Below are 27,098 nucleotides of genomic sequence, written 5' to 3'. Positions count from 1 at the left end.
AAAACAAGCAGGATATCTCTCTTATTAACATTTTTTCATGTAGCTTAGCTGAAAACATTTGTTCACTCTGAAAGAGAAGTGATGTGAAAGGGTAACCGAAGAATTTTGAAAACTTTTGCATTACAGAGTAGTGGTATGTTTTTTCCTTTTAATGAAAGGCTATATAAAAACTGTGGAGGAGAAAGATCAATGCATGCGTCAAACTGTACCGATTGCTTAATCATGCCCTGGAGTGCCTTAATGCGGCAGTGCAATGACAAACCATGCAAATAGCCTCCATACATAGGACTACTGACTGCAACAGGATGGGAATTGGGAACATTTACAAAGATGGTCTAGTGAACAGTATAGTATGTTCATGGAGTCGTTGGAAGAACTCCTAACAACCTTGTAATAAATAAGCGGTCTTAAAATGCCACTGGAGAGCTAGTGAATATTTGTTTTAGTTATTATTATGAAATCCCTGAGTAAGCAACTGCATATTACAAAGGGACATCCAGAAGTAGAAAGTGTTTTTATATTAAGCTCCCTATATATACTTCATGGGGACACAGGTTTGCACTCAAGTTTGTGAATGGACTGTACCAGACCACAAGAGCATTTGAAGTCAAGCCTTCCAAGACCAAATAGCATGGCTAACAGCGCAACAGCTTACAGTATACTGTACTTAAAAATTCTGAATCAAAAAATGTAAAAAAAAGGTAGACAGTTCACTTTGAAAACAGAAATGAAATGTGGGGGTATGGAAGCTCAAGAGTTATAAAACCTATGACTAAAATCAGAGGCAAATATTTTTAATCAATGATTCAGAAATACACCATTATGTAACCAGCTTCTTTTAGGATGTGGTAGTTTAGTGGGAAAAAAACATGAAAATTGTTTTCCTTCACAAAGTTTCCAAAATGCCTAATGTCACTGTATATTGCTCATGACCCTGACTTTATTTTCTTAAATGATGTTTCTTCATATATATGATTTTTACAGATTAAATTTCCTTAATAAGATACCTCTTACTTCAGCTCTTTTACTTCAAAAAAAAAACAAGTGTACTTTATTTATTGCTCCCTATCACATGTTTTTAATTTTCCAGAAAATATAAAGTTAAAGCATTAACATTTTCGATCTGTGCATATATATAATTAATTAAAAAGAGAAGACTGCCAACTTTTCTAACAATACTCATCTAGTAAAAGATCACCTTTATTTGATGCCACCCATCATGGCAACCACCTGTTTTACAGCTACCAACAGGAGCATGGGTTCTTTGAGAAGCTCCTGCAGTCTGGGAAGGACAGCAGGGCTGCTGAGGAATGGGGCAGAATAGCTAAAAGGTAGGGTGGGGTGGGTGCTTATTTGCTGGTTGCACTGCTGTCAATCTTTAGTAACAAGGAAGAGAGAGAAACAACAAGGCTGAATTGTGGAATTCAGCAATCCCTCTTTACAGAATATGACATTTGGGGAAACTTTCGGCTCAAAATGACACACAAGTAATAATGATAAAGTGCCTCAAGCCACTCCTTACACATCCTAACAAACACCACCTTTCAAAGTAAACTCCCTGGGGACCAAGATGCCTACTTCTAGAATTCCTTGCAGAGCTGGATCAAGAGCTGGATGAGAAAATCATCTTCAATTCATAGTCACAAGTTGGATTTGTTCCCAAAAGATATCCCTCCAATTTAACATTGTCACCAGGATTAGCTATAATGAATCAAATTTGCTTTCAAAGGACAAAAAAATTGCTGTCATCAAAAGGACTTTGTTCAGTTTGACAAATACACATTTATCTCTCCTAGGTATAAAAGCTTGGCTTCTCCTATGGGGGAAAGTGTAGATGTGATGAAATTATGGAAGCCCCTGTAAGGGGTCATCCAAATGTTTCTTAGTAGCTTCTACTAATACCTAGAAGATACAGTAGCTTTCTCTTCAGGATCTCATTAAAGGTTACTCTACAAAAGGAATCCTAAGAATGTTTGGAGCAATGAGAGCCATGTGATTACTCTGGCTAGCATTTTCTCATCTCCTCTACCTGCCAGGGTCAAAGAAAGCTTCGATGTCCCAGAAATCTTGGCAGATTATGGACAGAAGGCCTTAACTATTTGTTTCTCTTTATCCCCTTCTTAGATAGTAACTGAAAATTAGCACAAATTATGACTTTAATGAAAATAGATATGCAAATACTGTAGATCCAGGAAGAAGGTCTGACTGTGCCAAACTTCAGATCAAGTTGAATTTATTGTCCAGTATTAGGTTAAATTTCTAGTTATTTTTATTTAAGGACACTCATAGCTTTATGCATCTTAGGCAAACTTCATATGCTCCCATGAGGAAAATACCTATGAAAAGTATTATCCCCTTTCTGTAGGGTTGGAAAAATAGTGAGCAGAAACTGTAACTTATTCAAGCTATTCTGATCTGGGCCCCAATGATCCCAGATAATATTAAACTCCTCTTTCCATGAAAATTGAGGTACACTAAGCCAGTACCTATATAAATGGGAAATGACCATGCTGAGCAGCATTTTTTACGTGTATTCAGAGCCTCAGTGGCAAATCTGAGGTCTTCCCAGAGTGTGCACCCAGTCTTCAGAGACCACCTGAGCTCACCTGAGATGACAGAAAGCACTAGCATTTGCTTAGACCAGTCATGCTTCACAACGTCCACAGCATCCCTTCCCAACAGCACAATGTATGAGGTGTCTTCATTCAGGGTATGAGCAAAGACTGGCTGCCTTTTCCTTTTTCCCTGTTAGGAAACTATCCCAAAGGCAGGAAGTTTGAATTACCTCCTAGTCCCACCACCATGGCCGCACCAGCCAGAGAAGGAGATCTATACTAAACTACTCATGGGAGCAGGGGAAACAACACACATGCCTGGGCAGCGGCCAACGGCAAGTGCTCAAATACAAAAGAACCAGCATCATTTTATTGATGTTTTCCCCCCTTGTCTCAAAACACCTGATGTTGCTTTTCTAAGCTGAAGCATTTTCCAGAAGTCCTTATGTGAGCAGAGTACCTGCTTTGTTAATGTGAGCCATATAAAATGCCCATTTGCTTGAAGCCAGTGAAGGCAAAATCAATACCCCTCCCTACATTAACCTCTCTGTGTAAGGAGAGGGTTCTCTTTGCCCCAGAACAGCATCATCTGGGGCTGCTAGGGAGCATTACCTGTGCCCCTCAAAGGAACTCCCCTGCTACTCTGGGGGACTACCTCTGCCGGAACTTCCCTTCTAGCTACTATAAGCAAGGAGCCACTAATGGGAAGGCCCCCATGACTTCTCTCCCAGGCCTGCTCTTGGGCAGCCTGGCCTACTGAGAAACTAGGGCCGCAGTCCTGATGTCACACTTTTCAGGAGAAGGCCTAAACAAAGTTGTTTTAAGAAAGACTTAAATCTCACCTTTTAACTTTGACATGTCCCAAAGCTTTTGACATTGATAAACAGCAGCATTTAGCTTGCTCTGCACTATTGATGATTAAACCAAGACTGACCAGAGAGCACATCCCCTAATGCGACCTGAAGGCCTGCTGGAGGGGTGCCAGTGTTGGTTCAATTAAGAAAGCTGCTGAGTAAACTTGCTCTACTTCTCACTCTCTAACTATTTTATTTCAACAATAGCTCTTCTTCTTTGGAAAAAAGTACACATCATTTAGTTTATGCAGAAGACTGGAATACTGTAAACTACAATTTAATCTCATGGTTCTTCAACCCTGTGTGCACTAGAATCATTTGGAAAGTTTATTCAAATGCACATTCCTAAGTCCTACCCCCACTATTCTGGTCCTTCAGGGAGGGCTTCTGGTCCTTCTAGGGTAAGGCCTGGGAATTTGCTTTTTGAACACGCACTCCATGTGATTTTGATGCGGAGGAGTTCCAGATCACACTGAGAATCACCTGGTTCCTCTATGCAGAGGCTGTGTGACTAGGAGTAAATCCCTCAACCTCTAAACCTTACTTTTCAGACTGGGTAATAATCCCTGTATATCACAGTTTCACTTGAGAGTCCAACTGAGATAATACATGGGAAAGCATGCTGGCAAAGGGTGGGCACCACATAGGGGTCATCCTGGAAGACCTGTCCCGCCCCTCCCATACCATCCTCCAGCTTGGGGTTAGGGCATCTCACCCATAAAAAGGGAAGGCATTCCTTGTTTATGTCTTCTGCTCTCACACTGACAATGTCACACCAGTGCCCTGAACACCCTGACTACACAGGCTCTTCTCACCGACAGAGCCACAGAGAAGAGGATTCTCTGAAGAACATGTAGGAATAGCAAACTACATTTCAGTAGCTTCAACAAGGGGCTTAGCTCCCAACAAAATTTTAATCTAATTCTAAGTTGTTGAAAGACTGGCTATTAGTCATTGTCCTTGATACAGAATTTGCTCATTTTCAGATTGGGTTTGGGTGGCCCATTAAAATGACAAGCTAAAAACAAATGAAACAAATACCAACAGATTCATTTGTCAAATCTTGATGTTCAAGTCTGTGTAATGGCTATGATTTGGTTCCCAGAGGCCCTATGAACTGAAATATATAGCACCTTGATTTTTATACACACAAAACACAACGCATTAAAAAAATTATATATAAAAGCACTAGGCTTTGCCTCCTCCTCTCCAACCCCTATCAAGAAAGGAGTTGGAGAGAGTCTGGAGTTGCAGCTGCTGCTGGAAATTAAGCAGGGCAACAAAACACTTCAGCAAATTTTATTCCCTGAAGTTAGGAGGTGGCGCTTTCCTGCAGATGTCATACCACCTCATCAGACTCCAGACCGTGGACCTCGTATAAAGTATCCAGTATTGCCAGCTGCTTTTCCATGGCAGGGAGGTAAAGGCTGAGGTCCCTCTGCATGCCAACACTGAAAGCTGCTTTCTGGTGGTCGCCTTCCTTTATGGTTAATGCGGCCACAAAATCTTCATAGGATGGAGCTGCCCTCAGAGCTAACTGCAAAAGAATTGCTGGTGAGAAACTGCATCACATCTGTCTCTCCTCCATGTTTTACTCTTATGCACCAGCACATGCATACACACATGCTCACCCACATACACGGAGCTGAGGAGAGCAAGAGTAAAAAAAATAGGAATATATCCTTCCAATTCATGGACTCTAAAATCATGTTTCATGCATCAAATCAAATAATTTTGAGGCTGGAAGAAGCAAGTATGGACTTGGGCCATCTTGAGGATGTAAAATGCCATCAAGTCAGGGAATGCTGAGCAAAAAACAGTTGAGAAAAGCTTCTTCCTCATTCACAGTGTGTCTGGACTGTTCTCCTTGACTCCTCAGAATGTACACTATACACATGTTGCTACCACAGTCTTTTTTCACATGGCCAGCCTTGCAGGCCACCTCATTCTCCTATCTGTGGCTCATCTCTGTATGTTTTTCTTTGCAAATTATTTATTATGTGCCAGGTGGATAGTATTTCCCCCACATGGATAATATTTCCTTTGCACTCCTGCACATTTTCTAAAAAAGGGAGCTAACATTTGTTGTTTGCTTGTGCACTGATGCCTGAATGTATTTTATTCCAGTTAATTCTTGTAAGAACCCTGTACAGTTTACATCCCTATCTTACAAATGAACATCACAGAGCTAATGAGTGCCAGGGCCAGGATATGAACTTAGAACTATCGGTGCTTTTTCAGTGAAACCTCCACACCAGACCACTTTTCTGATGGAAGATTTCCTGGTGTCCTTATAGCTCTCCTCCCTTTGCAGGCCAGCTGTGTCCTAAACTTACTAAAATCTGCTGTCTGGTATCCACGGGGTTGGCTTTGAGATCTCTGGAGACTTTTTAGAATCTTGAATTATATAATGCTTTCTTGGGCTTCCTTATACTTCGGAAGTCTTTGAGAATCAACCCTCCTCACTTTTGCAACTGTAGAGTGACTGGCATTATCATGCAGTGGTTAAAGCACAGGCTTCGCTGAAGGAGACCTGGACTTGAATCCCGTATTTTTTACATACTAGTTTGAGAAATTTAAGCAGGTGCTTAACCTCCTAGAACTTGTTTCCTCATTTATAGTTGAGGACTGATACCACTTTCCTTCCTTGAAGGATTAATGGGATATGTATGATGTGTTTAGCTCACTGCCTGGCACACAATCAATACTCAAATAATGACAGGAGTACAAGGGAGAGTAGAGAATGAAGGAAAGGCAATTATCTAAAAATATGTGAGAAAAATCTCCCAGAACTGAAGGATAGAAGTCTCCAGGTTTAAAGACCTACAGGTGCTCAGCATCATGAATAATAAAGACCAAAAGAGGAACATCATGAAATTTTAGAATATGAGGGTAAAGAACATCATGAAATTTTAGAATATGAGGGTGTCCTAAGAACACCCAGAAGGGGTGAGGAGCCATTTATATACAGTGGAACAGGAATTAGAATGACATTAAATTTTACAATAGTGACAGTGGAAGCCAGAGAACAACAGAGGAATGCCTTCAAAATACTGAGAGAAAATTATTTTTAAGCTAGAATTCTATTCCAGCCAAAGCATCACTCCAGAGAAAAAGGGCAGAATGAAGACATTTTTTCAGGTATGCAGGAACTCAAAAATTTAGCTCCCTTTTACACTTTCTTAGGAAGCTACTGAAGGATGGTCCTCACCAAAATGGGGGATTAGATCAAGAAATACGAGGTGTTAGGACCTGGGAAGTAAGATTAGGGTGGACTGGGTATTCAATATAGGAAAACTTGTGGAGAAAACTAGGACAATCGCAGTACAATAAGCCAGAACAATTAATTCAGACTGGAATAAGAGTTGACAGAGTTTTGGAAGAGAAGTTTAAAAAAAAAAAAATCACAGATAATCTGATACATTTGTGAGTTCAGAATAGTGGTGATTTGAGAGATCTGATGTACAGAGAAAAATATAAAACTTGTAAGAAAAAACAAAATAGATCACAAAATTTTGGCTTATCCTAATGTTAACTTGTGATATAATTATATTGGGAAGGTAGAGGCAGGAGAGGTGAGGTAGTGATAGCAAGATCTAAGAAAGCTAAATTCTAATCTACAACAGAAAGTCAACATTAGTGACTGAAACTGATAAGGCCACAAAGAACAGTAAACATTTTTAGAATTATGGAGGTATTGGAAGAGACAGCTCTGGAAGTTAGAAGTGGCAGCCTCTTTGGAGTGAGTCTGGGCAATAGGGAGAAGGCAGGGACTGCTATTTTTTGTTATAACCGTTCTGGAATTTTTGACAAACAGAATAGAACAAAACAAAGCAAAACAACAAAACCCTATGTATATATGTTTAAGTAAAATTAAAAAATGTTTAAGTTTCTCCAGAGTGGGGCCCAGGACTAAAGGCTACTGGATGATTCTGATACAGTCAATCTACTGGGGAGCCAATGCAGAACTCAGCTGAAGAGGAAACCAAAAGGTGAAATGATGGATGGCTAGTAACCACTTGGAAGCACAGCCCTGCACTGGGTGTCAGTTCTGTAGATTATGACTGAAAACAAAAGCTCACCAGGTGGCTGGTAAATGACTCAAATTCCTTGAGTGCAAAAGATGTTTTCCTGAGCAACTGAGATCAGTTAAATGAATTTGCCCCTAATTAGTATACTCTATAAACTTTCCAAAGGAGGGATGACTTGGAGAGTAATAGAAAGGCTGAAATGACCAATCTAGCTCCTCTACTGATAAGGCTATTGTCAAATGTTTGTAATCTATTTTAATCTATTTTATTAAAAACTGGCAACTTTAGAAATTACTATCAGTGATATCAAGAGCCTTAAAAATGTTCTTACTCTGTAACTTTGGGTGTTATTGCCTCATATTTTTATATCTCAGGTTTCTTTTTCTTCTAGTGGGGAAAATAAGAGAACCTATTTCAGAGTTGTGACATTAATAACTTTTTGTAGGTACAGAACTTAAAATGTCTAATGCATGGTGAATACTCACAATTCTAAGTTGTGGTAGTTCTTGGTACTAGACAGCAATTCTACTCTAGGAAACTTTTCTGAGAAAATAAGTTTATAAACACCTATGAGTAAACATGTATTTATGAAAAAATATAAAATTAAATAGCATAATATTTAAAAGAGTATGTAAAAATATATTTAAAAAAAGCTAAGAAGGTAAGACACAAAAATGTTAAAAATTGTTATTCTGAACTAATGAGAATATGGACAGTTTTAATTTTTATCTTACTATTCTTCCATGATTTCTGAAACACTTTATAATGAGTCTAAATTACTACATACTGGAGAAAATAAGTTAAAAAGTACTTCTGAAGACTGATGCTTATGATAAATTTTCTGCTATAGTTGCATTCTTGTTGGCAATACCTCCTGGATCATTACTATTTCAGGAGTAAACTCAGTTTTCTACATTAAGAAAAAAACCCCCACTATATTAATGTTTCTTGTAAACAGGGCACTTTAGTGTTTTTATGCTGTCATCTCACCAAGGGAATTTGCGTGTCAGGCACCAACAGGCAATCACAGTGTTCACTCAGGGAGATCGATGAATGTAGCAGCATCCACGGCCTAATTACTCACTAGTAGCTTCTCAATTACTTTGTCTTCCCTGTGAAGAGCTGCAATGTGGGGGATGAACACACTAACCTCGGAGAAGGCAGATCTGGATTTAGACATGGGCTCTGCCATAGCCTCACTGTGAGATTGGAATTAACAGTTCTGAGCTTATAAAATAGTGTGAATTCATGCTGAGGATTACTGGAGATGATGAACAGGGTAGTACTTGGCACAGTGCCTGGTACACAATAGGTGTTCAGCAGCCACTATGATTATTACACATGCACTTGAAGGTAAATGTGGTCAGTTTGTAGACCCAATAGGTCTAGCTCCTATTTCAGTGAATAGTAGTATATGAAGATAGTTATCTCCATTCTTTCAAAAAATAGTTTTCACTAAAATCTGATTTTTCCACTGTAAATTCTTTCTACTTTCTTTACCTGCCCCCTAATCATGACCTAAACAGTTCTTACCTTAGGCAAACAATGACTTTTATCCTTTAAATTAGTAAAAGACATAATCTGCAAGACTACTTTTATCCTCTGGCCTTCCAAAGAACACTCACGTTCTATGACATTTCCTAGCGTACCACTACATGAGACTCTGCCGTGTCATGCTGTATCTGACTAAGGCTGACCTCTCTCCTTGCGTGGAAGAATCACCGAGCATTAGCACTGCCATAAAGGGGCCATCTACTTCTGCTATTTGATGAAGCAGGCTAAGTGATTTGTCCAGGGGACTATGATTCCCATGCTGTGCTTTTCCTAGGTCAACAAGCTGGGAAAGAAGGAGTAGTGCATAGCAGGAGCCAAGACACACACATACAAGTCCCTTCACAATGAAAATAACTGGGTAAGATATTTCTGGCCCTGGCTGCTGGCATATCCAATTACTTAATATTCAAAAATAAAATTCAACTAAGGAAAAAAGAATCAATTGAATCCAAGAATAAACAGGATTGAATACAATGAGCAGCAGAGAGGGAACCACATGCTTGAAAGCATCACTGGCTTCCCCTCCATAGTAAATATTTGGCAGCTTCCTGCCTACCTCTGCATTAATACTCTTTATAAGAAAGGCAGCCACTGCTGAGGCAAATCTCCACAAGGTCATTAGAACTGGGTAGGGTAAGGCACACTCTTTAATTGTCTTTTCTATTCTAGACACTTTTTATTGCCAACATCTCCAAACAATGCCCTACAGACTTAAAAGAAATAAACATATAGTTCTTATTCTCAAAAACAAAGCAAAGAGGAACACACACACACACACACACACACACACACACACCCCTTGCTGTAACTATCAGAACAGTAAGAGGCAGAAAGATTACTTACCGCAAAAACCCCTCGAACTACCCAGCCATGGTGTTGCCGTAATGTTTTACCATACGCATTATCTTGAAAAGAAGAAACACTCCATGAGGAACAATTTCATCAGAATTTGATGTGCTATTTGTATCATGTCCTTTCTAATGTACAGTTGCATTGTCCTATTGGTATTAGGAACTGATGAAAAGAGTCCAACTACAAGATTATATACCCCGAAAGTCTTGAGTAGGAAAAAAGCCTACATAGATTTCTTTTTTTCTCAAAAGAAAAATAGATATTTCCACCTTAACCTGTGTCAATATATCTGAACTTATCATCATGGTGGGAAAAATTCAATACATATAAGGAAACAAAGAAGAAGGAATGAATACTGGAAAATTGAGACTAAGTATAATTTAAAATGTACTATAAAAATATTAGAACGTAGTTCTTTGAAATGTTGTATGACGCTGAGCCAGTTCCTTTGCTGCTCTATCAGCTTCCCCCTTTGTTTCTTTTTAGTCCTAACATTCTTAATTCTGGAAGGTCAAATGTTTGTCCTAGATGTCCCTATGACCCTAGATATTCAGTATTAAACCTGGAAATGTTTAAAACTATTATGGAAATAATGGCTTGAAGTTACTAAGCTAGTTATAAAATAATTGGTGAGGCCTATTAATAAAAGTCATTCATATGCTAGACTTTAAAAATAAAAACCTGTTTTTTTTTGTCCTAATGTGCTTTAACATGATACTTAAAAACTGGCATATACTAATTTTAATTACAAAAAAAATCTCCAGAACAAGATGACTGCATTTTATGCAAGGGATGTGTTTCTGAACACTTTGAGTAATTCAATATATGCAAAATTCAAAATTGATCTTTCCATAGGAATAAATGCATTCTCAGGAGACACAGATCTACATCGCCATAGTGCATTTTTATTTTAATTCTCTAGCTTATTTTCTAAGCATCATCTCCAGGAGTTTACAGAGTGCTCACTCCTACACTGATGGCACAGAGTATCATGGGAGTTGAATGACCTTCCTCATCATGCTTTCTCACCTCTAAATTCTATTTCAAAGTTATTTATTTTCATGTGCTAGTTTCAGCACCAGTCCAAAGACCACCACAATTTAATCAATGCTTAGGTGATATTATAATAGGATATAAAAATATTTTAAATTATAATAAGAGATGTATTAGAAAAACTGATACCAAAACCATCAGTTCCTATGCAGTAAGAAGCAAAGTGGTTCAGAGAATACTGCCAAATGATGTCAGGTATCTGTATTTTACTAGCCAAAATAGCACTGCTATGTGTCTGCAGCTCAAACACAGTTTACAATTTACTGAAGCTCTTTAGCTTGGAAATGATGTAATTCTTGTCAACTTTAATTTTAAAATTTGGATGAGGCTTTATTATTACTTTTGGCATATCCTATCGATTTTACATAATTCAAGTTTGTATAAATTACAATTAAGTTTCATATAAAAGAAGACTACATTTGAAATACAACAGCAGATTTTCTTGGCTACCTCAAGTTTTAGGAACAGGATGAAAAGCCAACATCGAGTATGGTAAAGCCAAAGCAGAAACAACAAAGAATTAAAGAAGACTCTTAGAAACAGCCTAAAGGAGAACTTAAGATTCAATTTAATTTTTTTTCTTAGGAGAACAGTCTCTGTAGACCAGGCCATGGTCAAAGATACAAGTCTTCAATGGAAGCCACACTTTAAACCTATCTGATTCTCTGAGAGGACGGATTTTTGCCAGGGACGTTTGTGATGATATATAAAGCCTTAGTGAAGAAAGGGTTGCTGGTCCACGAAGTATATAGAGCAGATGCACAGAAAATCCTGGACACTGGGTGGAGCCTCTGAGATAAATCAGCAGACAATAAACTTTCCAACCATCCATTCCAAGAAGCCACATGGGCTGGCAAGATACTATATAGGTCCATGGAAACCAATCTGACATGAGTCACAGAGGTAAGACAGTGGGAATACTTTCTTTATTGTGATTCTTAACAGGCAAGGTATTAATGGCCATTATAAATAAATAGATGAAATTCAGTCATTAAAATCTGCTTGTGGACATCCACAATGAGACAGCTGCTGCATTCAACAATAATTTAGTGAGAGTCTGCCACATGCCCCACATTGTGCAAAGCAGCAGAGATCCTTGGGTGACTTAAGCCCTAAGTCTCCTGCCCTCAGGAAGTTCATGGGCTTATATGAGCCAGCCACTTAACAGTTCTTACTACAGAAATTGCCAACTACAGTGATAGAGCTCTGTACACAGTGCTACAGGAACAGACAGCTGATTTCAGCCTGAGTGCATGTGGACAGAGAATTCTCCAAATTCTCAATCAGAGGCTGAGTAGCGCAGAGAAGGGTGGTGACCAAGGCTGCAGATAGAGGAAGCACCACGGAGTTGTGAGAGATGATAGCATGCTGGGCAACAGGGAGTAGTAATTCACTGGGGCTGGATCAAATTGTGAGGCCTTTCTATGCCTATCACGGTTTTCCGAACTTCCCACCTGAGGCACAGTGGAAGTTTTAAACAATATAACACTTTCTGCTTTTTTCTGATTTCACCAGTGATGCATGTTCATTGTCAAAAATATATGAAACACAAAAAGGAGGGAACTAAAGGAACTTATAATCATGCCTCCCACAGATAACCACAGTGCACGTTCTGTGGGCATATTCTTTTTTCCTATATGTATAGTATTATTTTCTTCTAACAGTCATGAGCATTCTGGAATTGTGAGGAGAAAGGAATGAGATGAGAGTCACACTTCTTTACAATATACAGCAAGTGTAGCGTCTTGGTCCCTGAACCTTCAACTCCAAAGCCCACCAGGCTGGACAAACTGTTTATTTACAAGGGGCTCTAGAACCAGCCTTGGGGACTTTATACCTTTCCTGCAGTTTGCCATTCAAGTCAACCATTCAAAAGAGCCTCGAAACCTTTCTCCACACCCTCTTCTAAAGAACAGCAAGAAAATAAGAGAGTTTTGAGTCCAAATAACATGCGCAGCCTGGCCTAAGGAAGAGGGAGTGTCTGTACAGCAGTACGATCTGTGTCCTCCAGCCTGGCGCCTCTAGAGGAGGCAGCTATTCCTTGCTGTGCCTGTACCTTGCCAGGGAAGACTCCCGCCGGGCAAAATATGGGCCAGATAGTCTATAGGAAAAGAAGGAGTCAGAGAGAACCTGGGCTGGATCTTGACTCAGGCCCTGGTGCAATTTAAAACCAACAAATGAAATAAAATTCATTTAATAAAAAGAAAAAGACTTGCTGAAAGTCTTTAATGAACTTGTAGGGCTGCCAATATCCCTGTCACGTGAGGCTGCATTAAAATAAGATGAAGTCTAAGCTTGACCTATTTTGGTTACCTAGAGAAGATTAGATAATGAAATACATTAATCTTAACTGCAATACTCATTCATTATCATAATGCATGTTCTATAATCTTGAAGTATTTTTGGCCTCTGAAAGACAAATGATACCCTTCTCCCAGCTGAGATGTTTCAGTTCCTCAGAGACTGAGTCACAATTTCTGAGCAAGAAGCCTTGACAATCATCTTGCCCAATTCTCTTCCTTTTCCAAATACAGAAACAGAAGACCCAGAGAGAAAGTGATTTGCATGAAGACATAAAGCTAAAAGCAATGAGAACTTGGGAGTATTCGTTTAGCATTAAAACTATTCTGCCAAAAAACAAATGTTTATTCTTTGGGAATCACAATAATGAAAATGAAAACTGTGCCTTTTCCAGCCATTTCCTGGAAGAATTAGAACCTTATTCTGATTATGGAAACACACAGATTTGATTTCTTTACTGGTAACTCAGAAACTTGTTATGAGGTATTTAGAGATTATACCTAAACCTATTATAGTACTGAGCTAGAACTTCTATTAGTGTTGGCAACTACTCTATCCAGGAACTGCATATATGACAGTGTTTCTCTATTATAAATCTGTAATTGATAAGAATTTATAAAGTTACCTTGGGTTGTAGAAAGGACAAAGGAGAAAAATAAATCTAAATTTTAAGAGAGGGCTTGGAAAGCTGATTAGCAAAGCCATGAAAGATGGAAGCAATTGTTCACTGAGGTACGGAAATAACAATCATCTCAGCTCTGCAAATAGCTAAATCAGGCAGTCCTTAGATTAAGAATCAGGAACCAGGAGAGGTTTGAGAGTGAACAAGCACTGAATAAATCTGAAAAATGACACTGAGTGAAAAAGAAAATGTGTCTAATGTGACATCATGTATGTGAGTTTAAAGCATGCAAAACAGTACTAGATACTGTTTACAGACACACAAATATATAGTAAAAATAGAAAAAACATGCATTTTATAATGATAAATAGATTCAGGATGATCTTCTCTGGAAAATGAGAGGTATCATGGGGTCAAGGAGTGGCATGTGGGCACTCTATTGAACTATTTTCTATATTTTGTCAAGTGGTTGATACATATTAAATGTCTGAAATATTCATAACTTGAAAAAACCTGAGCTACTAGGAAAATAACCTCTGAATTCTTTATAGTGACTAAGTTTCAAGCAAAATGAATTGTATGGAGAAAAGCCAACTCAATAACCAGTGGACAGAGGTGAAACAAGTACCCAGACATATTCTTTATTAACTTCAAGCACAATCAAAATGAAAACTTATATTGCAAGCCAATCCTGCCATTAGAGGTACATGCTGTGAGAAGTTTTGGAGAGGGCGTGATTAGATTCACACTCCACAGTATTTTCAGAATAATTACTCAAGTTGTTATTTGATGCTAAATATTTGATTATAAGTTCTGACTGTCTCTCTTACATAGCTTCCCTTGTCTGTGAAAGCCTTTTAGATTAAACACATAACTGAGCATCCTTTAAAAAAATTTCCTATTCTATGCTAGAGATCTTGTTTGGGTTACTGTTTACCTGACATTTATGGAATCATTCTAAGGAGAGGGATATGGCAATACGCTATCCTGCTGAGGGAACAGTGCAGAGCACAAAACATTTAGTACATTGGTACATGAAATGCCAGGGCAACTTTTCTACCTTTTACTTACAAGGATGCTTTCCAAAAGCTATTTTTGATGTGGCATCTGTGAATGAAGGGGCTAGCTACAGGGTGGACCATTAAACAAATCTGCCTTATGGACTCTAACTCTTTTCTTAGAATAACCTCTAGAGAATGTCACGTGACACACTAAGAGTTCAGAGCAGCTCCTGGCATGAGACCACCCAAAACATTCTACTCTGATCATCATTATGAGAATCCAAGTGCTGGCTTAAATGCAAAAGGAGGCAGTATAAAGCCTAAGGTCTCCTTCCAGATCCTGGGAACTCATTCTAGAACACAGAACTGCAGCAATACTATGACTATATATGCATCTTCCAGAAGTTAATAGATGTCAAGGCTTCTGTTGTGTCATTGAGGACTTTTACATATGTCCCATTTTCAAGACCACTAAGATTACACAAGTTTTATAAACAATCACCTCAAAAACTTTCTTAACCACTGTTTTCATATTTGGGGGCACCATTCAAGGTTTACCCTTTATTTGTCCTTACTAACTGTCTTGCTGTTCCTGGGTTAGGAAAAATTTTCAGTCACTGGATAACTAGCTAATTATCATGAAAAAGGTGAAATTAGCTGATGCTATGGCTACCTAATTTCAACACTTTTACTCCTGCTCATTTAATGATCATTCAGATCAAAATTCCCAAATAATCAAAATGCAGTCTAGTGAGCTTCAAGACCCTAGCTCTGTATGAGTGGTCCTCACACTTCAGCATGGATTAGAATCACCTGAACGGCCAGTTAACACAAGGATTGCTGGGCCTTACCTCCAGAGTTCCTGCTTGGCAGATGTAATGGGGCCTGGTAGTCTGAATTTCTAATAAATTTCCAGGGACAAAGATGCTAGTGTTCTTGGACCACTGTGAGAAACAGTGGTAAAAATTCAAGATCCTAGGGAAGGTATTTATTCTCTCTAATCCTCAGTTTTCTCACCATAAAAGGGGAGTATTTGGAAAAGTAAATGAAATAGTATCAAGAACCTAGGGTCATACCTACACTGGGTAGGTGTTATTACAGTAACTCAAATTCAATTTTAGAATTTAAAAGACGCAGTTTAATTTGCCTATACATGGCATATAAATTGCACAACACATTTTTACCTATATACCCAAAGTCACTCATTTCAGACTAGACATCAGTTCCACTTAAAAAGGCTGGTATTTCAAAATGGGAAAAGAGAAGCTATTAGCCCAGGAGAAAGATGCATCGAGGAGCCTATGGGTTCTGAAAAGTTAATGTGTAAATGTTTTTCATAAAACTGTATTTGTTTGCACAGTTTGTTATGTCTTGTGTCTGGAGCAGAGGGTGGGTTGGTCAGGGAACTTTCTCTCTCCATATGGAACAGTAGCAGCACATTAGGGGTCCCTAAAAGCAAAGATATGATTTAAACCATGAAAATCTCTGAGAAATCATCAACATCAGGATGAAAATCTCGAATTTACAGCCCCCCTTTTCCTTTCCACTGAAAATAACACTAAGGGGGAAGAGAAGAATGGAAAGCTGAAGTTGCCTGTGATTCTTTCAGTTCTGGGGCAGCATTTGCTCTTCCAGTCTCCCTTCTCCACAAAGCAACATCTCTTGGTCCAGTCTCCAAATCAAGTAAACATTGGGGAGAATAAGGGGCAGAGTTAGGGGCAGAGGCAGGGCAGAAAAGGCGCATCCTCCACTTCCTCTCCACCTCCAGGGGACAAATCTTTTCTTTTCAGTTGCTAGTGCACTGTAAGCAGCCAGGCTCCGTTTCATCCCCGCTCAAGCAGAGGGGTAAATGAGATTAGCACTCCCCTCCTCCCCTTACCGACAGCCATAACAAAGTAACAAAGCAACGGCGTCATGTGCCATGTGGAGCCCACCAGGCACCCGTTAAATCCCTTACCTTATGCATTTCCTGCAGGTGGAGGACCCTTCCTTCCAGTGTGAAAATTCCACACTAAGAAGTTAGTTGGAGAGAAATTTCTGGCTTAGCACCTGAGTTTTATAAACTTTCTGATTTGGGACAAAAACACCCCATTTTCTGGCAGGTTATCAACTTCATATTTTATGATAAAAACATAAACAAGAGAAACTAACCCCTATTAAGTGCTTATTACGCACCATTTTTTCTAATCTTTTCACATGCATGAACCTATTTAATCTTTACAACAACCTTATTACAGACATTGTATCATCATTCCCATTTTATAGATGAGGAACCTGAGAAATGGAAAGGTTAAGTAAATTACCTAAGGGCACAATGCTATTAAGTGGTGGAACCCAGAGAGCCCATAATCTTAGACAAGCCATGAAGTTTGATAGATACTGGTTAAAGGGCAAGAACAGTTAGGGTAAGTATACCTTTATTACCAAAATCAGGACACACAGGGGAAAATATAACTGAGACTGTCCTGGAAATTGAACGATGTATGAGAACCCCCAAAATGCAGGTAGCACAGGGATGGCAGAAAGACCTTCTGTGGGAAAAATGAGGACCTTGGAGGCAGGGGATCCAAAGTGACCTTTGTGGTTTTGGCAGGTATTTTAATCTTTCAGAATTTTGGTTACCTAAACTATAAAAATGGACTGATATGATAATGGTCTAAATTCTTCATAAAGTGCTACAGAAATATCAGCTTTTATTGTTTCATAGCACATCAGCAAGTTTCTAGGCAGGAAGGCTTGAGAAAATCATGTGGGGGAAGAATCTGTCAAGACTCATGGCCAAGACGGAAGACTAACAGAAGGGGACAGAACTCACTCCTGATACCGCAAATGCTGTGGTGAACACTGGCTCCTCTGCCCCAACAGAAACATCTACTTCATTCATTCCACTATTTATAATCATGGCTACTTAGAGCTTGATCATGTGCTTCTCTACGTCATAGTAACATATGGCTTCACAGTAACATGGCGTTCCATTCCCACACCACCACCCTGCCATGTCTAAAGGCCTATGCTGGAAGCATTTCCTATAAGCTGAGAATGGGGGTTCAACCACTCTCTTAGGAGCATTAACAGGGTGCTTTCAAGTCTTTAATGTTTTCCAGAACTGGTCCCATAGATGCATCAGTCTATCCATCTAGCCACCCACCCAATGTTTATTAAGCACGTACAATGTTCCAGTCACTGCATTAAGATGCTGGAGATGTAGGATGATCTCTTTTGACCAAGGCCTTCACCCCAGTCTCAGCTCTACCACTACAAAAATGGGGCATGAAGGTTATTTGAGGAGTACAGGATGACGACCAACCCTTCATCTTACTCCAGAGCAAATTCCCAGGTTTCTCACCCTCTCCCTTTTCTATTTGGATAATGATTTTAGAGGACTACACTGTATTTGAAGATTAATTTAGGAAGGATTAACTTCTTGAAAATATTGTTTTCCTATTAAGATTAGGAAATGACTTTCCATTAATTTAGCTCTTCTTTAAGATATACTGGTTTTTAATAAGTTAGATCTGGATTACCAGGTCACTATCTCATGGATTCTTTTTTAGCAGAGCATATAAGAAACAGTAATAATGAAATATAAAAAAGACACAAAATCAAAACCTGAAAAGCAGAAATGTCCCCAACACCACGTCTCCTCCTCCAGGGGGTCTTCATTCCACGCCTTATTCAATGGATCAATCAAAATGTAAACACCACTTACTCAGGGCTGTCTGGATATCCTTTTCTCCATTTTTCACTTCTGTCAAAAATCCCTTCAAAAATTTGAGACCTCTAAAACCAAAAAGAGGAAGAAAGATTATTTTCAAAGTTAATTTACTGTTGAGTGGGGATAAGGAAATGGCAGACATCGGCTTCTTTCTCACTAGCACCGTGGACAGAGCAGTGAACAGGTCAAGTCGTGCGGCAGTCTCTTCTCAGCTTCTTCCCTGCCACTCTCCTTCAGCTTGCCCTGGGCCTTCTCATCTGATGTAAGTAAACAGTGGTTTTCAAAATGTGGTCATAGGACCAGAAGCTGCAGTATCACGTGGGAACTTGTTAGAAATGCACATTTTGGGGCCCTACTACAGACTTACAGAAACTCTGGGTTTGGGGTAGAGCAACATTTTTTTAATAAGTCCTCCAGGTGATTCCGATGACACAAAAGTTTGTGATCCACTGAGTTAAAGAGGAAACCAGTTGATTTTATTGTCCTTGAAGATTCCTATCTTATATACATTATTAATATTAACAATGTTTATCACCATTTGGAGGCAGGCAAAAGAAAAAGGTCATAAAGCCTCTTGAAAAGGCTATGTAATTGGGTTAGACCTTTCACTCAGAAATAGTCTCCTTTGCATAACAGTTCTTTTGCTGGTAACATGACAGTTGAGCTGGATCTTAACTGCGGCCCTACTTCAGCTGCCTCACCTCTTCAGCCACAAGAGGGCTTCTGTAGCTGAGTTCCTGACCTGGGCTACATTGGCCTCCACTTCATGTAGCACTATCTTCTGGAGGGTGGTAAACTCTTCCTTGTTGGTTATGTACTTCTGATTTACTTTCTGCAGGAAAGGCAGGGAAACAATCTAAGTTAAAAAAGCAAAAGCTATGATGCAAATCAGTACAGTACTAAGACTTATAAGTTTGTCAAGCAGGCCTCTAAGAAATAAAAAAAAATTAAGTGTCTATTACCTTCTTTATGTTTTCAAGGTAATGTGTTTTTTTGATTGAGAATTCTTAGGAGGTCTAAGCTAGAATTAGTTAGTCCCAGAGTTTTAAGGTACTATCTTTAAAGTATTTTTTCTGCCTCAGAACCTTCTTCACAGCTGACTATACTTTTCATTTGAGTATAAAACTCAGCAATCATTTATTTCAGAATGCAATTTCATGCAACCATTTCCTCCAAATTAAAAAGTCTCCAAAGAGATAAGCTAGCATATTCACCTTAATATTTCCAACAAGATCCATTTTAACTGGAGCAAACACTGTAGGGCCAAGTTTGTCTAGAAGAGAAGATTGAAAACACCTTTGAAAAAGCAATTTTTTCAAGTGGAAAATATTTTTTACAGTAGCAATAAATTTAGCAGGTTTTTCCCCCCAAAAAACTTTCAATTTTTGCTTTTAAATCATTTTTTAAAAGTAAAGCTCCAAAGGCTTTTAAGATCCTGTCATCACCTTTTTCTATTACACTACTCTGAGATGAGCAACTATAATAAGGTGCTAAGTGACAGGTGAGGACAATTTTGTAAGTTTAGAATGCATGTTGTCACCTTTAGGGTTGCACTATCCAACACGGTAGCCACTAGCTCTGTGGCTGCTTAGTACTCGCAATGTAGCTATTCCAAATGGAAATGTACGGTCAGTATAAAATATATACCAGGTTTCAAAGACTTAGTACCAAAAAATGCAAAACATCTCATTAATGATTATTTTATATTGATTACATGTTGAGATGATATTCTGGATATACTGGGTTACATAAAATACATTGTTAAAATAAGTTTTATCTGTTTTGCTTTGCCTACTGTAATGTGCCTGCTAGAAAATTTTTAATTATATGCATAATTCACATATTTTTACTGGACAAGAGCAACTCAACAAATAACACAAAGGGGTATAGATGAAAAGCCAAAATAGGAAATATAATGGAATTTTAAAAAATAGTTGATTGATCCAAAATAAAGGCAGGAACAAAGACAGACACTAAAAAACCAAAAAAGGAAATAAAACATAATACTAAAAAATAATTCGTTAATTGTCTACAAGTCAAGAAAGAACTAAAAAAGGAACAAAGAACACATAGGACAAATAGAAAATAAACAGAAGACGGTAGAAACAAACAGCAAGAAAGAAGACTTAAATTCATCTAGACAATGTAATTCCCTACATTACAGGAAAAAAAAACAACATCGTGGCTTATTATGTGGAAATTTATTTTATAAAATTAAGTAATTCATGATTATAAAAAGCAACTCAATGTACAAAAGTCATTTGTATCTATATGCTATCAATGAAAAACTGGAAAATGAAATACTTTTTAGAATAGCATAAAAAAACCATAAAATTCTAAATTTTATTCCTAACAAAAGATGTGTAAAAACTACACAAAACATTGTCGTGAAAATAAAAAAGACCTAAGTAACTGGAGAGATAGAGCCTACTTGTGGATTAGAAGACTCAATATCGTTTAAGATGTCAATTTCCTCCTAATTGGTTTACAAGTTCAATGTAATTTGAAGCAAAATCCCGAAAGGCCTTTATATACAGATAGAAAAGTTAAAATTTATGGGACATGCAAAGGACCTAGAATTTCCAAAACAATCTTGAAAAAAAACAAAACAAAATTGGAACACAGTATCTGGTATCAAGCTTTACTATAAAGACACAGTAATTAGGGCAGTGTAGTAATGATATGAAAAACAGATCATTGGAAGAAAAGAGAGAGTCCAGAAATAGACCCACACTTATAAAGTCAATTGATTTTCAACAAAGCTTCCAAAGTAATGTAAAAGGTATCACAAGGTAAAAAAGAATCAACACTTCCTACATCACACCACATACAAAAACTAATTCCCAGGTGAATCACAGATGTAAATATAAAATCGAAACTAAAGAGTAGACAATATAGGAGAATATCTTCATGACACTGGGGAAACAAAGGTTTCTCAGGACACTGAAAGCACTAACTACAAAAGAAAGAAAATAGATAAATTGGATTTCATGAAAATTAAAAACTCTGCTCTTTAAAAAACATCAGCAAGAAAAGAAATAGGCAAGCCATGGTCTAGGGGAAAATGTTTGTAACGCCTGTGTTTACAAATGGAATGTTATCCAGAATACATAAAGCACTCTTACAACTCAATAATAAAAGTAAAATTAACCAACTTTAAAAAATGAATTAAAGATTTGAACAGACTCCACAATGGAAGAGAGAGCAATGGCTAATAATTATAAGAGAAAGTGCTCAACAGCATTACTGGTCAGTGAAATGTAAATTAAAGCCACAAGAAGATACCATTAGACACTCATAGGAATGGCCAAAACCAAAATACTGATACCACCATATGTTAGTGAAGATGTAAAGCAACCAAAGTACTCATACACTGCTGTTGCAAGTATACAATTGTGCAACTACTCTTTATAAAGTTAAACATATGACACCTATGAATCAGTAATTCTACTCCTAAGTAATTATTCATGAGAAATGAAAACATATGCCCTCAGACACAAAAATGTTCAGAGCAATTTCATTTATAATAGCCCCAAACAAGAAAAGACCCAAACGTCCCTCTATAGGAGAATGAATAAAACAAATTATGGCATATTCATTTAATAGAATACTACTAAGCATTAAAAAGGAATGAACTACTGATACCTGTAACAAATATGAAAACATTAAACTGAGAGAAAAAGCCATATGCAAAAAAAGCATATAATATGATTATACTTATATGAGATTGTTTTAGAACAGGCAAAACTAATCTATGGTGACAGAAATCAGTAATTAGTGAATAGTTGCCTGGGGCTGTGTGATAGTCGGGGATTAACTGGCTGAGGGAATGGTCTGAGGCAGTGAAAACATTCTGTCTTGACAGGGACATAGATTACACAGGTAGGTACATTTGTCAAAACTCACTGAATCATTAACACTTAGGTTCTATGCAAGTTACATTTTAATATAAAGAATCATAGACAGTTACATGGGTCATGTAGAAAATTTCAACACATTGATTCCTGGTACTATTGATTCTAAAAAAAGTAAATGTAACTTGAACTTAAGTTTATACATACATTTTTTTTTAATCTTTGGAAGAAAAGTTTTAACTGGTAAAAGACTTTTTCATAGTACTAATGGATTTAAAGGTCTGTTCCTCCACTTTTTTCACTTTTTTTGCTTTTAACTATCATTGCCACAAAACATAGTTTCCTTTTTCCATTGCACTACTCTGAGGTCACTATCTAATCATAAATAAAAATGAAATGGTAATATGCAATAATGCTAAAGGTCATACAGTTTTAACTACATGTGGCTGGTGATGTGGAGAGGTAGCTAAGAAGAAGGGTCATCTCATTGTACACATAGTTCAGGATATTTCTACTGCAAAATAACTGCAATGAGACAGATTCTAGAGACTAATGAATTTAAGGCAAATGCAGCTAGCAATCTTACCTAATACTGGAACCACAGCATAACATGATGCCAAGAATGCTTCTGTTGGAATGCCACTGTCTTCCAGAAGTTCAATGTCACTAAAGCTAAACAGTTTGGTGATAGAGGAGGGAAGATTGAAAATACAACATTAACACTCTCTGCAGTTCAGAGGTATTCAGAAAACAGCTGCCCCTGTGTAGGGCAAATCATCTGGCCTGATTTCACAGGTACTCCCCAGTGATTGTTTTTCTATTATAATACAGTCCAATAAAAACATTTCCCAATGATAATTCATCAAAGGAAACTAAAATTTGTTCATAGAGTATACTCTCACAATCCAGTTCTCTCTCATCCACTGCTTCAGACAAGGTAAGCAGTAAAGTAGATACTTGGTATACCATAATCTCTATTCTGTTAGAATATGCCATCCCCTGAAAGGAACACCAGGACTGACTTTCCAGAAGGGAAGCTGGTGTCCAGCTGTCAATGATTTTACAGAGTACAGAATACCTGGTATTCATGGTACTAAAGAAAGTTGGGATAACTTCATGGCTTTCTTCCCAATGGGATTCTGAAGAGCTATGTGAGGAGTTTGATCCTGTCAAGTTGTCATGATTTCCCAGGTTTTCTTCTCCATCTTTCCTCATTATTTCACCTTGGACTGCAAAGTTGAAGATATCTATTACTACTACTTAGTTATTACAAAAAATAATACATATTTATTGTTGAATGCTTCTAAAACACAGATAAGTATGCAGAAACAAATCAGTGAAATACTACACACACACATATGTGGAAACACAAACAAAATTGGGTTTAAATATACATAGATTTGTATTGTTTTCATTGAACAGTGAATCATGAATATTTTCATTACCATTCAGTACTTTTCAAAATATGATTTTAATGACCACTTGATATTGCATCATGCTCATGTGGAGGACATTTAGGTGGTTTCTAAAATTGTAGTGTTTAAATACAGTGAAATATTAGTGCATTTTATCTTTACAAATTTGCCTACTTGTTAAAATTTATTGGTAAACTTAAAATCAATGCTTGCTACCCTTCTGCAGCCATTTGTGGGCAAGTGCAGAGTGGTGAAAATTTTTATTCACCTGACATACATGTTCCCAGCTGAGGTTGAAAAGGTGATGCTCTTGCCTTCTTGTTTCAGCAATCATACCGTACACAAATGTGCTTATTTAGTGCCACATTTTTTGCATTTTGTTATTGATTTCACTGTTTAAAAGGGCCCCCAAGTGTAGTACTGTCTAGTATTCCTAAGTGCAAGATGGTTGTAATGTGCCTTATGAGGAAGATATGTGTGTTAGATAAGCTTTGTGCAGGCATGAGTTACAGTGCTGTTGGCCATGGGTTCAAAGCTCATGCATCAGCAGTATATGTTAAATAAGGTCCCTTTAAACAAAAACAGACATAAACAAGACTATCTATTGATCAGATGACAAAAATGTTGTGAACAGAAGTTTACAGGAACCTATCTATGCATTTTTCCTAGGAGCAATGGTTTAATATTTGCTAATTCTGAGTCTGCAGTGACTTTATTGAATATACTACCATGATCATGATAACTGACTGCAATGTCATGAAGAACATCCCTGTCCACAGATATTTGTCCTTAAGTCTGACTATTCCCTGAGGACAACTTCCTAGAAGTAAAATTACTGGGTCAAATAAATAACAGTGCTGTTTTAATAAAAATTCTCTTGTCTTTATTATTTACTAAAAGGACAAGACTACAAGGATGTGTAGATTGCTTGCCTCAGATTAAGAGCTATGAAAATGCATCTTCTTTTTCCCCAACTCATCTGTAAAAATGGGGTCTCTTTTTTCAGGGGAGATGAGGAGGCAAAATATTTATTAAATCTTATAACATAATGAAAAGCTCTAACACATTGTCTTAGACTGATCTGAAGTTAGTTTTTGTGATTAGAGCCAATGGAATCAGTAAATTTGAAAAGGCAGCATTTTCAACTATAGGCTATTACCTGAAATGTGGGATTTTGGCTTGATGAACACAGAGAAGGCTCAGTCTAACCTGGTGGTTGGTGAATTCTGATAACCTTGGACCTCACTAGAAACCAAGAGGTTGGAAAACTGAACTGCCATAACTTTATAGTCTGAGTTCAAAGGACTTTGAGATTACAGTGGAAGGCATGTAAAATACTCATACTAAAAAGTCAGCACAGACAGCTACTGCTCACTGCAGCCCATGAATATCACAGCCAAGAACAGTGAGCAGGAAAATTCCTCTTCATTTTGCCTTTTCAACACTGGGTCAGATGGCAAAGCAGAATGTTATCAAGTGACCTGTGTTATCTAGCTAACATCTAACTCCAGAGCTACTTAGTATGTGATCTTGAGGTCAATCCCTATCAAGTATCACGTTACGGATAATGGATCAAACCCCTAAGATCCTAGGTACCTATTATTCAAAGGTTTATTTCCAACTTTACTTTTGTTTTTACCTGTTATATTATTATTATCAGTATTTTCTTCACTCAATATGCTGCAATTCAGTTCTGCAGGTTTCAAATACAAGGGGCTCTTGTTTTTCATAAGGATTTCTTCATCATTATTTACTTCCATATTTAAAGATCCATTTTCACAACTGTTTAACTCCATTTGCCTGAAAATTTTTAAAGGAAAAAAACCAAAAAAGTCCAATTATTTGGTCATAGATTGCCCAGGTGTACCTTATTCTGAGGGAAGGGGGAAGGTTTCACAATCACCAACTCCTTTTAGTGTGGTTTAAAATCAGAATTGTTAAACCAAGCCAAATCTCTTGCCCTCCTTCCTGCAAAGTAGGTATCTGCCTGTGGTGGAGGCAGGCCTGTTTCCAGGCTGAAAGTTCAGGAATCAAGCACTCATGGCTCTTCAGGTACCCTGAGCTGACTCAAATTTCCTGCCCCCCACCAGCAAGAGGAAATACTCACTGACAGTTCTTTGGTTTGCAATCAACTTTCTACAGGTACCACATTTAACACTTTTCTCACTTTCCTCAGTTTCTCCCTGGAAGATTTTTTTTCTCCTCAGCTCTCAAAAATTACTGGCCATTTCCATGTGTTTGCCTAGCAGTTAACTGTCTAGAAGCCACATGCTGTGGTCAAGGGAGAATAATCCCTAGACAGTTTGTCTGGCAGAAAAGCCTGCGAGGAAAAGATACATCCTGAGGATGCTGCTCCTCAGGGTAACAGAAAAGGCTATTTAACATGCAAGTGGAACAGCTGATTCTGTTAAAGGGACAACCATAGTATCCTATTATAAGTGAATGGATCCAGTCAAATTGGAACAAAAGTATTTCAAATAAAAATAAAGGGAAAGAGACCAAGTTACATGGTGACTCATTTATTTTAAAGCATTTTTTTCCTAAAGGAATACCATATTTTAACTTAGCAATTAAATATGTAGTATATTGAGGAAATAGATCAAAAGAAAAAGAGTCATAAAGATGTTCCTTGTAGAAATATTTAGAACAGGAGAAAATTCTTAACAACCAAAGTGGGAACAACCCTTGTGCTAAAGAGCAAACAACAGAATATAAAGTGATGAAATATTAAATAATAATTTGAAAGGACATATATATGGGCTATGTCAAAATATGTGGATGCTTATATGTAATAACTTAATAAAGACCCCAAATAATAGGAACACAGCTATGTAAATGTGTGCTTTTTTAAAATAGAAGGAGCCTTTAGAGGAAGAAGTAGTTTAGATTTAGATTTAGTTTTTTCAACCAGTAAATTTATCTAAGATTTTTATTTTTAGACAAAACAAAATAGCATTTTCTTTTCTGGACAGAAGCACCCTTAAATCAATGCTCAGCAACTCCACAAGACAGGAGGTTCCAATCCTCAGTGCACTAAAGGGATTAAAAGTTACTTGGTGTGATGGGTGAGACCCATATCCTCAGGAAAACATCTTCCCTAGTAGTCAGTGCTGAACAATAAGCGCTGTCCTGTCTTCTTCTGCATGCTCACCCAAAAGAAGAAAATCAGACACTGTTTCCTTCTGGTATTATCTTAAATCATGAGAACTACTGTATGATCAAAATATTCTTATTGTTTAAAAAAACAAGTAATAACATCAACAAAACAAAGAACAAAAATGAGGAATAACA

The 27,098-nt window shown here is 37.7% G+C and overlaps 1 protein-coding gene across 8 annotated transcripts in view; it reads right to left on the bottom strand.

Annotated features, from left to right (window-relative positions):
* Nucleotides 1–27,098, bottom strand: part of PLEKHA8 (pleckstrin homology domain containing A8) — a 94,814-nt gene that overhangs the window by 35,673 nt on the left and 32,043 nt on the right. The window contains exons 7-14 of one of the 8 annotated variants that reach the window (XM_036897364.2): nt 25,447–25,607; nt 23,471–23,621; nt 22,979–23,064; nt 19,753–19,811; nt 19,240–19,370; nt 18,533–18,603; nt 9,838–9,899; nt 976–4,946 (exon numbers count right to left, since the gene is read on the bottom strand). In XM_036897364.2, coding sequence (XP_036753259.2) covers nt 4,749–4,946; nt 9,838–9,899; nt 18,533–18,603; nt 19,240–19,370; nt 19,753–19,811; nt 22,979–23,064; nt 23,471–23,621; nt 25,447–25,607 — 919 coding nt within the window. In that variant the 3' untranslated portion in view covers nt 976–4,748. Of the gene's footprint in view, nt 1–975; nt 4,947–9,837; nt 9,900–10,678; nt 16,273–18,532; nt 18,604–19,239; nt 19,371–19,752; nt 19,812–22,978; nt 23,065–23,470; nt 23,622–25,446; nt 25,608–27,098 lie in introns of those variants that run through there. The other 7 variants (XR_005027157.2, XR_008998520.1, XM_057504625.1 and 4 more) reach the window with 7 other exon arrangements.

Source organism: Manis pentadactyla, chromosome 7 (genome assembly GCF_030020395.1).
Source record: "Manis pentadactyla isolate mManPen7 chromosome 7, mManPen7.hap1, whole genome shotgun sequence".
Lineage (NCBI taxonomy): Eukaryota > Metazoa > Chordata > Mammalia > Pholidota > Manidae > Manis > Manis pentadactyla.
This window is presented reverse-complemented; position numbering and strand designations above follow the sequence as displayed.